Genomic DNA, 11,141 nt, shown 5'->3' with positions numbered 1-11,141 from the left:
CAAAATTTTAAACTTTAGAGCTCGGGCGGCAGTGGTTAATATTATCCGATTTGAAAAAAAATTTGTATGCGAGATCCTTATATCATTTCGCAACTTTCCCGCATAGGGCAAATTTGATCATGAAAAAAAACCTTTTTTCGGCCCACCCTAATACACAGTCCACCATCCAAAAGTTTGGGTATGGGGTAAGTCACTGCGGCGTGACGGAGCGACGGCACGAAGTTCACAGGCACCTCCCCGGTCGAATGGCAATGTAATGCTCACTGTAATTCACAATTGTTCCTCTGCAATTGTAGCCTCATGCAGTACTTATCACACAGTCGCGAATAAACAGGGATCCGGCCCGAAGGACCATTTGTTCAGTGGGCCAATGGTTTATTCGCCATCTTTCTGCCTTGAAGTTAAGGCATTAGTACTACCGCGGCTCACGAATCAACTGCCTACAAGAGAGATAATTGAGACAGATTTGTCTTTGTTCTCCAATCTGCAGATGGCTGACCCACTATTTTATAAGCCTGAGAACATCGACCTCATCCTTGGTGTAGATGTCTACGGATTATTACTACGCCAAGGCCTGCAAAGATTCCCTCACCGACAGATCATCGCTCAGAACACTGCTCTTGGATGGGTCATCTCGGGACCAACTGTAGGGAGCGAGTCACGGCGGGCGGGATCCACTCCAAGACGGTCTCTCGTCTCATTGCATTGCGAGGCTGTACAGAATCTGCTGGATGATCTTCAGCGATTTTGGGAAGTAGAAGAAGTTCCTCCCTCCACGAGAACTTTGCGCCCCGAGGATGAGCGATGTGAGCAGCACTTCAAGGATACTCACTCTCGTGGGTCGGACGGGAGATACATCGTTCAGCTTCCAATCGTATCAGAGCTTCCTGTAACTGTAGACGAAACTCGTCGAACGTCTCTCAGTTCACTTGCGTCGACTGAGCAACGATTCGTTCGGGAGCCCGAGATAGCCGCTGCCTACCGAGACTTCATGAAGGTTTATGAGGAACTTGGACACATGGTAAAGGTTCCAACTTCCGATTCTCAAATAAAGCGGGCCTGGTACCTACCTCATCATGCTGTCGTTCATACCCCATCGTTGAAGCTTCGAGTTGTGTTTGATGCCTCTCGCCGTACTTCACAGCACTACTGTCTGAACGATTTTCTTCTATCTGGTCCTCCTCTGCAAAGGGACCTCGGGCTGGTGCTAGTCAAATGGCGACGTCACCGCTTCGTATTTACCGCTGATATTGTAAAGATGTTTCGTCAGATATGGGTACATCCTGCTGACCAGGACCTGCAAAGAATTGTCTGGCGACCGCATCCTAACACCCCAGCGGTGGAGTACCGGCTCACCACGGTCACATATGGCACAGCCTGCGCACCATTTTTGGCGATGCGTTCCCTTCTTCAACTCGCCGAAGATGAGGAGCACCGGTTTCCTCTCGGAGCTGCCTGCCTTCGCGAGGATTCATACGTCGATGACATCTTCTCGGGAGCAGATGAATTACTCATGGCTCAAAGGATCGCTACGCAACTAGTGAAACTGCTGGCCTGTGCAGGAATAGAACTCGAAAAATGGGCTGTCAACCATCCAGCTCTTATGCAACGACGTGCCTCACAACGTCGTGAATGTGAGCAGGAAAAATTTATTGACTCAAAGGAGCCTATAAAAACTCTTGGCCTTATATGGGAGCCAACAGCTGACCTGTTTGGATTTAACCTGCGAGTAACAGAAATCCACACTATGGCTCTCACTAAAAGGACGGTGCTCTCCAAGATGACGCGTCTCTTTGACCCACTAGGCTGGGTCGCTCCAGTCACTGTCGTCGCAAAAATACTCATGCAAGATATGTGGATTTTAAAGATAGGTTGGGATACACCATTACCTACGGATATTAAGGTTCGATGGACTAACTATTTCAATGCAATTCCTAGACTTTCGAAGCTGCGAATTGATCGTTGGCTGCAAACGACGCCGACCTCAAGATGCGAGCTTCACGGCTTTGCAGACGCTTCGGAGAGAGCATACGCTGCAGCAATTTATCTACGTGTACTTGACGACGCAAATCAATGTCGAGTATTTCTTCTCGCCGCAAAATCCAAGGTTACCCCAGTTAAAACTATAACAATACCGAAGTTGGAGCTTTGCGGAGCCGCACTCCTTGTTCGTTTGGTCAATCATTTGCAGAAAATAAAAGCATTCTCGTCGCTACCAGTCTTCGCGTGGTCGGACAGCCAGGTAACTCTCGCCTGGCTGCGAAAGCATCCTAGTTATTGGAAAACCTTCATTGCAAATAGGGTGTCATTTATTTGTAAGTGATATATTTACAAAATATATCACTTACAATTAGACCTTGTTTAGATTCATCCCGAGTTTCTTACAGTCGTCCTATAGTTTCCACTAAATTAAATGCATGGATGACTAATAGCACAGCTACTTAGTTTGTAGTTAAATTAGTTTATAGTTAAGTAGGTTAGCAAAGTTTGGCAGAAAAAATATATTGAACGCTATAAAGTTACGTCGGAATTGTAATTTTTTAATCCCTAAGACTTATCTTTACTGACATAATAGATCATTTATTTATTTAGGACCTAAAACTTTTAATTATTAACCTAGTTCCATTAAACAGATAAAGAGTATAAAAACTTTTTGTAAAAAGGCTAAACATTGGTGGTTATCATAACATTAATGTTCTTTTTTGATGCGTGTGTGAATATACATATCGAAAGAAATTACACGGTGTAGTCCGATTTCAAAAAATTAATAATTTACGTGAAAACTATTAAACATACATGCGTGTTGCAAAATCCCCCGGTCACACGTACAATTCCTAGTTATATTTATTGCTAAGAACCCTACTTTAGTGCACTGATTTAGGAACGGAACCAAACGGAACGTGTGGACTTTCAACAAATTCAGCCGTAGCCTACGTTATCAAAACAACAGGTTCTATTTTATACGCTAGCACTTACATTATTTCCTATACGTTCTCGCGTACAGAGGTTATAGTACAAGAACTTCCACTTTAAATTATATCACGTAAACAAGGAACAAAAGCGAAAATTTCACCATGAACAACGGAAAAAGACGCTACCTTTTGTTGCCAAGTAACGGTTTTACCAAGACGGTCACGTTGTTCCAAGCAGAGCCATATTTTTCCTCGAGATATTACAGGCTGAGTTATAATAAATATAAGGAGCATGCGGAAACACTATACTGCCGCCAGTGAACGCCTAGAAAAAATTATATAGATGTCACATCAAACTTACTTGGAATTCAGCTGCATCTTTGTAACCAGCCAAACCACCATGAAACCATGCTGTCTCCAATGTTCCGTTCGGTTCCTCTGTTGGAAAGGTTGGAAAGGATGAACGGAGGAATGTGGAGAACACCCTGTATCGCGGAGTAGCGGTAGATTTAAAATTCGTTCGCCACCAAAAAAACTAGAATTTCAATATAAATTAAAGGTACGGCAGTACTTACCTTCTATTGCCTATCCTTAGATTGGACAATTACAATGTCTAATCTAGGAATGAGGCCATCGATGCCGTGATAATTTTAGGAGAATTCTCACCATTAAAAATTAAAATAAATTTAAAGCGTTATGTTTCATTAAAATACTTTCCAATCAATCGCCTCTGAGATTTTTTAATCCCTAGAGAGTAAATATTAATTACTTAATCAATAAGTTGAAAGAGTTTATTTAACCTGTAGGAATGGAATGTCCCCGAGACGGCTACGCGACGTCCGCAGGACATTGATACATAATATAAAATTTAATAAAAATCGATAAATTCCATTATTCCTGTTGTTAATTTTTGTAAAAGTTGCTTTATTTGTTTGAAATTAAGTAATTTTTATAATCGTGAAAGAGTACGGGTTTATTGTTCATCCAACGCTTCTCAACCGTACAACATGGGGAAATTTTTAATTTTTTGAAAGTTGCTAAAATTGTTGCTAAATTTGTTTAAACTTTAAAAATTGTTATAAATAATGAAGAGAGACATAATTTCGTTCAATTGCTGTTGTTTAACCCGTAAGGCATGTAGAAAATTTTAACGCTCGTAAATGTTACTAAAATTGTTGCTAACTTTGTTTAAACTAAATTAATTGTTATAAACAATATAAAATTTAAAATAGCGTTCATTTGTTGTTCTTAAACTATAGAAGCTGTAAAAATGTCAATTTTTTTCATTAAATAGTTTCTAATTTCCTCCCAGAGTCCACACAGCGTAGCTCCAACAAGAGGATTACATTTGGTTACCCTAAAATAATCCTCAAAATATCTCTTCCTCCACGAAAAATTTTCTCTTCCTCGATCGGGCGGAAGTATTCTGGCTTCATAAACGAGAGAGAGTTTTTTTTCTTTCTCCCTTCTCCTATACTCCCTACTCGGAGGAGGATCTCGAGACTTTCTCTCGGAGTTCCTCCTCGAGGAGGTGAGTGTTTTAAGAGGAAACCAAATCTCCCAAACCCTGCGTAATGGGACACTAGCTGGACGTCTGCTGGACATCCGAGATAGGACAGTGTGCGGACGGATGGCCAGGACAGCCGGCGGATGTCCTCTTGCTGTCCTGAAAATCCGCGGACACGGAGAGGACGCGGCGGACGCGCAGCGGACGTCCTCTGGCAACGATGTGCTGTGTGGGTAGTCTCTCTTTCTTTCCCACCATGTGCTTGCGGATCTAGTTGTTTTCCTGCTATGAGAAATGTCCATTAATTTTAACTCGTGTACTGCATAATACATCATCGCGTCAGCCCATCTCGTTAGACAATCTTTTTAATATTTTACTAAAAAGGTTGGCTAACTAAAAAATTTTGAGCTGCGAACTTTTCCTGTGACATGCGTTACACATTTCCTATTTCACTATTAATGGAAACCTATATAATCAATATTTAAAAGCTTATATCCAATGGTTCCGAACATAACTACGACCACGTATGTAAACAAAAACACAAAGTCTTAAAATGTGTTTATATTCACCATGCTAGAATGTCAATTCTACCTAATTTCAAGGAGAATTGAATTTAAACTAACTAAAATTATACATTTTAAAAGGAGATGATAAATTCTTACCTAATAAGAATCCCCAAGGACGATCAACAGTTTCACAACGTTTGCCGCCATAGACTCAGCAATGCTCAGCAAACTTCCCAAGCACCCTGGTAAACAATCGCGTATCGCGTAGCGGAGGATTGTTGCACAAACTCGCATTTAGCCCATTAGCAGCGTTCCAGCCACAGATATATACACTAGATTGGCAGTGGCGGGGGGTGGGGTGAAGCCGGGACGCTCGTCTGGCGGCCATGTTGCTTTCACCCACATATGAGTTTGCGTACGTAAGGAACTGTAGGAAAATTACACTGCGAAAGATAATGGTGGTTTGATTAAGGCTTTTAACTATAGAAAACGTTGTCATTTTCGTTTAAGATAGATCAAATTAAAAATAAAGGGAACGATCGTGACACGTACGTGGTAAATTAGCCGATATATTTGAGTGGAACATAACCGGGACGAAGTTATGAAATTGGTAATGCAAGCAGAGCTAAGATTATTACTAATTCGATTCCTGCTCAATATATTAGATCTTGAATCCAAATGCAAGAGTTATCTCGATACAGAAATATTGTGCGCAAATATAAAAGGGGCGTAGGAGATGGGGGAAAATGGTTAACTACGTCGTCTGCTAGGAACGGTCAGCTTGCCTACTATCACGAATACATGATATTGTTCACCCTTAGCTTTACCAGCGGCATTGTCATGCTATTCGAACAAAATAATTCGACAATTCCAAAGTTTTTAAGTTTCCACCAACTGTATGAGTTGTCATTTGCACTGATTTTTAATAAAGTCTCGCAATTCATAAGATACTAGAAGGCCCCCTAACCTTTCACTGCCACAGGGGCGGATCCAGGATTTCTTTCTGGGAGGGGCACAAGCAAGGCCGTATCCAGGATTTTGTTCAGGGGGGGCATAAGGATACCTCGTCATACAAAACGAACGAAATGATAATGGGACGGTATTAAAAATCTAACATATTTTTTAGGATCTGGGGGGGGGCACGTGGCCCCGTGCCCCCCCCTGCATCCGCCTATGCACTGCCATAAGTATTCGGGCGAAAAATATAACTTAATTACATTTGATTCTACTTCTTTAAGCCCATTACAATCTAGCTTTCTTTACAAGGCAGGCTGCTTGACGCTGTAAAATGCTTTTTCGATGTCGTAAAGAGTCGATGCGACTGAATTCCTATATCCTTAAGCATCAGAAATATAATTTACAATATTTTATACAGGCAGTGTTTTAGATTTTCCCTCACGATCACCCAATTGGGAACTTGAAAACAAGTTATTGGCTTAAAAAAACTCACAGATTTCACTCACACACCATTTTTTATATTCGAGAATCCAGACAAGGGAGACGCCAACTATCGGCCGAATTCGAAAGTAGAGCTTCGAGGGAACCATAGGTGGCTAGGCATTTACCGCAGGAAGTCACGTTGATCAAGCATTGGTATTGTTCGGTATTCTCTGATTTCTGTAGTTATTTTGTTGACATGAAGCTATCATTACGTCGTAAGCAATATATTTTATCCATTGATATTGTGCTTGAGGCTTTTAGTTTGGTTTTATTGCTAATTCGTCACTCAACTACACAACGTTGGTAATATAGAACCACGTTGCGAAATCATAGGCGTTGTAGGGTAGGTATATTCAGTTTTCTCTGGATAAATTGTTAGTGTTAAGCTTCGATAACTTCGTTAGTAATGTATTTTATGCATTTTTATAAATGTGTGTGAGGTCTTTTAATTGATTTTGATCACTGCAATTCATCATTCCCCTTGACGGTAAACCCCGACGGTGGGAAACCACCTTGAGAAATCTTTGGCATTGCTGGGTATATTGTGTTTTCTCTAATTACACTCGACGGCAAAAACAATTTTTTTGAGCCCTGATACCATTCCTGCTAATTATTATGCAAAATGACCTCCTGAATCCGAACATGACATCCGCTTTCATCCATCACCCACCATTTTCAGGGGGAAGCCCCCACTCTAATTTTCATCACTTTCATATGTCTTGGAGGAATGAAAAGGATTATATTAGAATTTATATTTCTTATTAGGTTTTTTAGAGGTGAAAGGTTCTAAAACATGATAATTAATGGTAGGTAAGGTTGTAGACTTGGGGGGATTGATTTCCGTTAATGATTTAAAAAACCCATTAAAATGACGAACCTTTCCTTTTTTCGCAATTTTTTCACTTCTTTTCTTCATTTTTCAGCTCCCATTTTATTTTCCCATAACCAAAATATCCTACAATGATGGAAAAATATACATATCAACAGATTATATCAGCAATAATAAAAATATTTAGGTACACGGCATAGAAAAAATAATGAAAATGTGTGCCAACAGTTGAGAAGGTACGCTACCATGCTGGTGCCCTCAAAACCACACGCGCATCAACAAAGAGAAAAATAACCAGTGTGAAGTGAGGTAGAAGATTCTCATGCAAAAGCAGCAGTAGGCCTAATATTTCAACATGCCCGCATTCAATTTCCCTGAAAATCTCCTCACAAATTTGATGTCTTTATGGAACCATTCCCTGTGTTTATCTGAAACGGCTCCTAAATATTCTATGAAAATATCCAGGTGTGAATGAAGGAAATGCATTTTTAGTGACACGTTAAACCCCATGGCCTAATACGCTGACAGCAGTTCACACGTTTCTGAGCTCATTCTCACAGCTAACACAAGTTTCAGAATCCAAGCCAAGCTCGATTTTATTTATAATTCAGGTGTTTCATACACGTCGAATCTTTGAAAAGTGTCCTAATCTGGGGGTCCACGAGTTCCTTCCTAGGTTTTAGCCTCACTAATTGTAAGACGAGGGAATTAAGTTAGAAATTGAAATTCAGCTCCTGTCTTTTCGATTGCCTTCACAAAGTATTTCATCTGTCTTAATTTGATGTGCAATGGTGGCAAGTGAATATTTTCTGTCGAAACCAGGGAAACATAAGCAACATTTTTATAACCATGAGTAAAGCTTTCTCGCATAGGCCAATTCCGTACTATGTAATGTTTTTCACGGGCGCTGCTGTTGTATTCACAAAGAAAGCAGCACTATTTCGTGAAACCTGATTGCAGTCCCATGAGTAGAGCGACAACTTTCAGATCAGCGCAAACTTACCAATTATAATCACGATAATTAATTCTTTCAAGGATTCAACTGAAATATCTGTACGTCTCCTTCATATCAGCAGAGTATGCAGACAGGACAGGAGGTAACTCATTCCCATTGGCCAACAGGTCTACTTTAAAGCTTGTCTTTGACGAATCCATAAACAGTTTCCATTTTTTGGGTCACATGGTATCATCAGTTCTATCAACAATGCATTTAATTACAGAAAAAAACAAGCCTTTACCTTCCATAAAAAGTAATTTCAGTGCTGACTGACAGGAAAAGATTTTTATGCCCTTTTCTAAGATTTTGTCATTCATTTACGCGAAACTATGTGCCATATGCTACAATGGTTTGACCAAGTATTTGGTTAAATTACTGTAACAAGTGGTGCAACAAACACTTGGAGCTTAATCCTAGTCCTGACCGCCAACTTGGCAGCCAAAGTAAAATTTATAAGCAGTTTTAAAAATTAAAAGAAGAGGTAATTGTTGCGATGCTTAAGTCAATTCACCGCAAACATAGTAGAAGCGATGAGGATGATTTTTACACATGGTAACATAATTACACATTTAATCACGGTAATGATCACAACTCAAGCCCATATACTTACATTCACTTGGAAAAAGCCGGAGTGAAACAATTTCTACTGTAATCCTTGTGTAGGCTTTCGCGGTGTGGCGAGGATTCAGCGTGGAGGTTTTCGGGGTTACTACCGCGTAGATTCTGTAGATTGATTTGCGATCAGATTTTTCTGCAGAGATGAATCTATGTAACCCCGAAAACCTCCACGCTGAACTTCTACTGTTTTGCACAATTTTAACTACTTGGAAAAAAGGATCATCCTTGTCCAAAACACCGAAAAATGTTGACTCTGCGATTGCTAGAGATACCGAGGGAAGATTACGACAACTTCAATATACACAATTGATTTGAGAGGCTGATACTTTGTGCAACTCCATTCTTAAGGAGAAAGATTACTTTTTAACTGAAATGAGAATATAAATTCTTAGTCTTATATTTTTCGTGGAATAAGGAAGTATTACTTTTACTTTTTGGCTGCGAAAGCTAAGAGAATTGCCGTCCAAGGCTAAGCGGGCGAGGCATTGCGAGGGCCAGCATAGTAAAGTGAACCTTCCGAGGTATTGCTACAAATTTTAATCATTGTTGCTATGCAGCAAAATATTTTTATTATTACTGCTGTTTCTTGTTTTATATATCTTTTTATCATTCGGTGGAGGAAGATGTGAAATGGGAGCTGGAAAATTTTAAAAATACGTGAAAATTTGCGAAAAAATGGCAAAATTGATAATTCTTAATGCGTTTTCACACAATTTACGGAGACTTATTCCCCTCGAATCTACCTCCTTACCATATTTGCACCCCTCAAAACCCTTAGAAAAAATTTAAATGCTAAAATAATCGTTTTAATTCCTCCAAATGACTGAAAAGTGATAAAAAATGGAGGGGGGAGCTCCCCGAAAATGGTGGGTGATGGGAAAAAACGGAGTTCATATTCGGATTTAGGAGGTCATTTTACAGTAGAAGCAGCAGGAATGGTGTCAGGGCCGATAATCATGCCGTCCAGTGTTATTTTGTTAGTATTGTGATAACGTTGTAAGTAATATATGTTATGCGTTACCAATAGCCAATAATTTCAATTCACTGCCCTGCTGGCTAAGGCAACCAACGGAAATTAACAAGTCCCTCATTTAAAATACACTCTCCCTGCGTGGCACAGCCGCTATTCGTTGTTGCTCCTAGGTATCTATATACCTCTTCATAACCAAGAAAAATCTTCCTCGACATATTTCAATTGATACATCGGGATGCCTCGACGATACTTCCTACCACAGAGTTGTGCTCCTACTACGCCTATGCTATTATCAGAACACTAACCTCGCTGCATCGGCCATATTGTCAGCGCCTGCAGCGCCGCCATCGGTGATTTGAGTCTCGAATAGAATCCACAAAATGATCACGTAACTGATTAGCACGAGGTGGAAAGGTTGAATTATTTTGAATGTAACCAACCTCGTTATGAACCACTTTCCACATAGCCTTGCTCAGGACCGGATTTACCCAAAGTTATAGGCACCTCTCCATTGAGCGCCCCTCATCACTTGAGCCCCTCCCCCTCCCTCCCAGAGTTTTATGATAAGGCATAGCCACTCGAATGAGTTAAGGTTCGGAAAAAAGGAATAAACACATATATGGCTGACAGCATAAGAATATGCTTGAATTTTTACGCAGGGAAAACATAGACAATTCAATTAAATAAAACATATATTCACAAAGTCAAAACTTATGCTTTTGAAAGAAATTCCTTAAGTTACCAGACATAATTAAAGGTCCATCATACACGCTCCTCTGATCTAAACAAGTAATAATACTTCAATGGAAATAAAATACGGATACAATATAATAATACAACAGCGGAATGTAACATGGCATAAAGGAAACCAGAGAGAATCTTTTCTTGGTAACCACACAAAACACAACTGAATAACGATCATTATGATTTCACGACAAAACACGAAGATAGAGACCGAGATAGCACATATTATTGTTAATTACTGATGCTAGAGATATGAAACTACCGCATTTGAAATAATATCGCTTTCAGAAACATCGTTAAATATTCACTTCCGTCACACACCTTTAGAATTTATTTTCGAGAATATTTTGTATTTTAGCAAATATTAGGTGCCACAGATTCATGATGCTATTTCTACAACTATGTGAATTTTGCCTAGAAAAAAATTTAAAATGGTAGACCATAACCTGTACTTTTCATTTTAGAAATTTCGTGGTGATACGTTCAAAAAAAGGCATTGGAAAACATTTTCATGCGGTGTGAGATGGAAGCGTAGACATTACTTAACGTAAACCATGCTTTCCTTATATCTATTATTTACGTGTGTAGAGACACATTTTCACCCCCAGGAACTTT

The 11,141-nt window shown here is 39.8% G+C and overlaps 1 protein-coding gene across 1 annotated transcript; it reads left to right on the top strand.

Annotated features, from left to right (window-relative positions):
* Window positions 1–490: 490 nt before the first annotated feature.
* LOC124171265 lies at window positions 491–2,323 on the top strand. Its single transcript, XM_046550406.1, has one exon. The coding sequence runs from the start codon at window positions 491–493 to the stop codon at window positions 2,321–2,323; it is 1,833 nt and encodes a 610-aa protein (XP_046406362.1).
* Window positions 2,324–11,141: the final 8,818 nt, after the last annotated feature.

This window comes from Ischnura elegans, chromosome X (genome assembly GCF_921293095.1).
Source record: "Ischnura elegans chromosome X, ioIscEleg1.1, whole genome shotgun sequence".
Lineage (NCBI taxonomy): Eukaryota > Metazoa > Arthropoda > Insecta > Odonata > Coenagrionidae > Ischnura > Ischnura elegans.
This window is presented reverse-complemented; position numbering and strand designations above follow the sequence as displayed.

Coding starts and splice junctions, on each gene's coding strand:
- LOC124171265 (XM_046550406.1), top strand. CDS start 491: ATGGCTGACCCACTATTTTATAAGCCTGAGAACATCGACCTCATCCTT.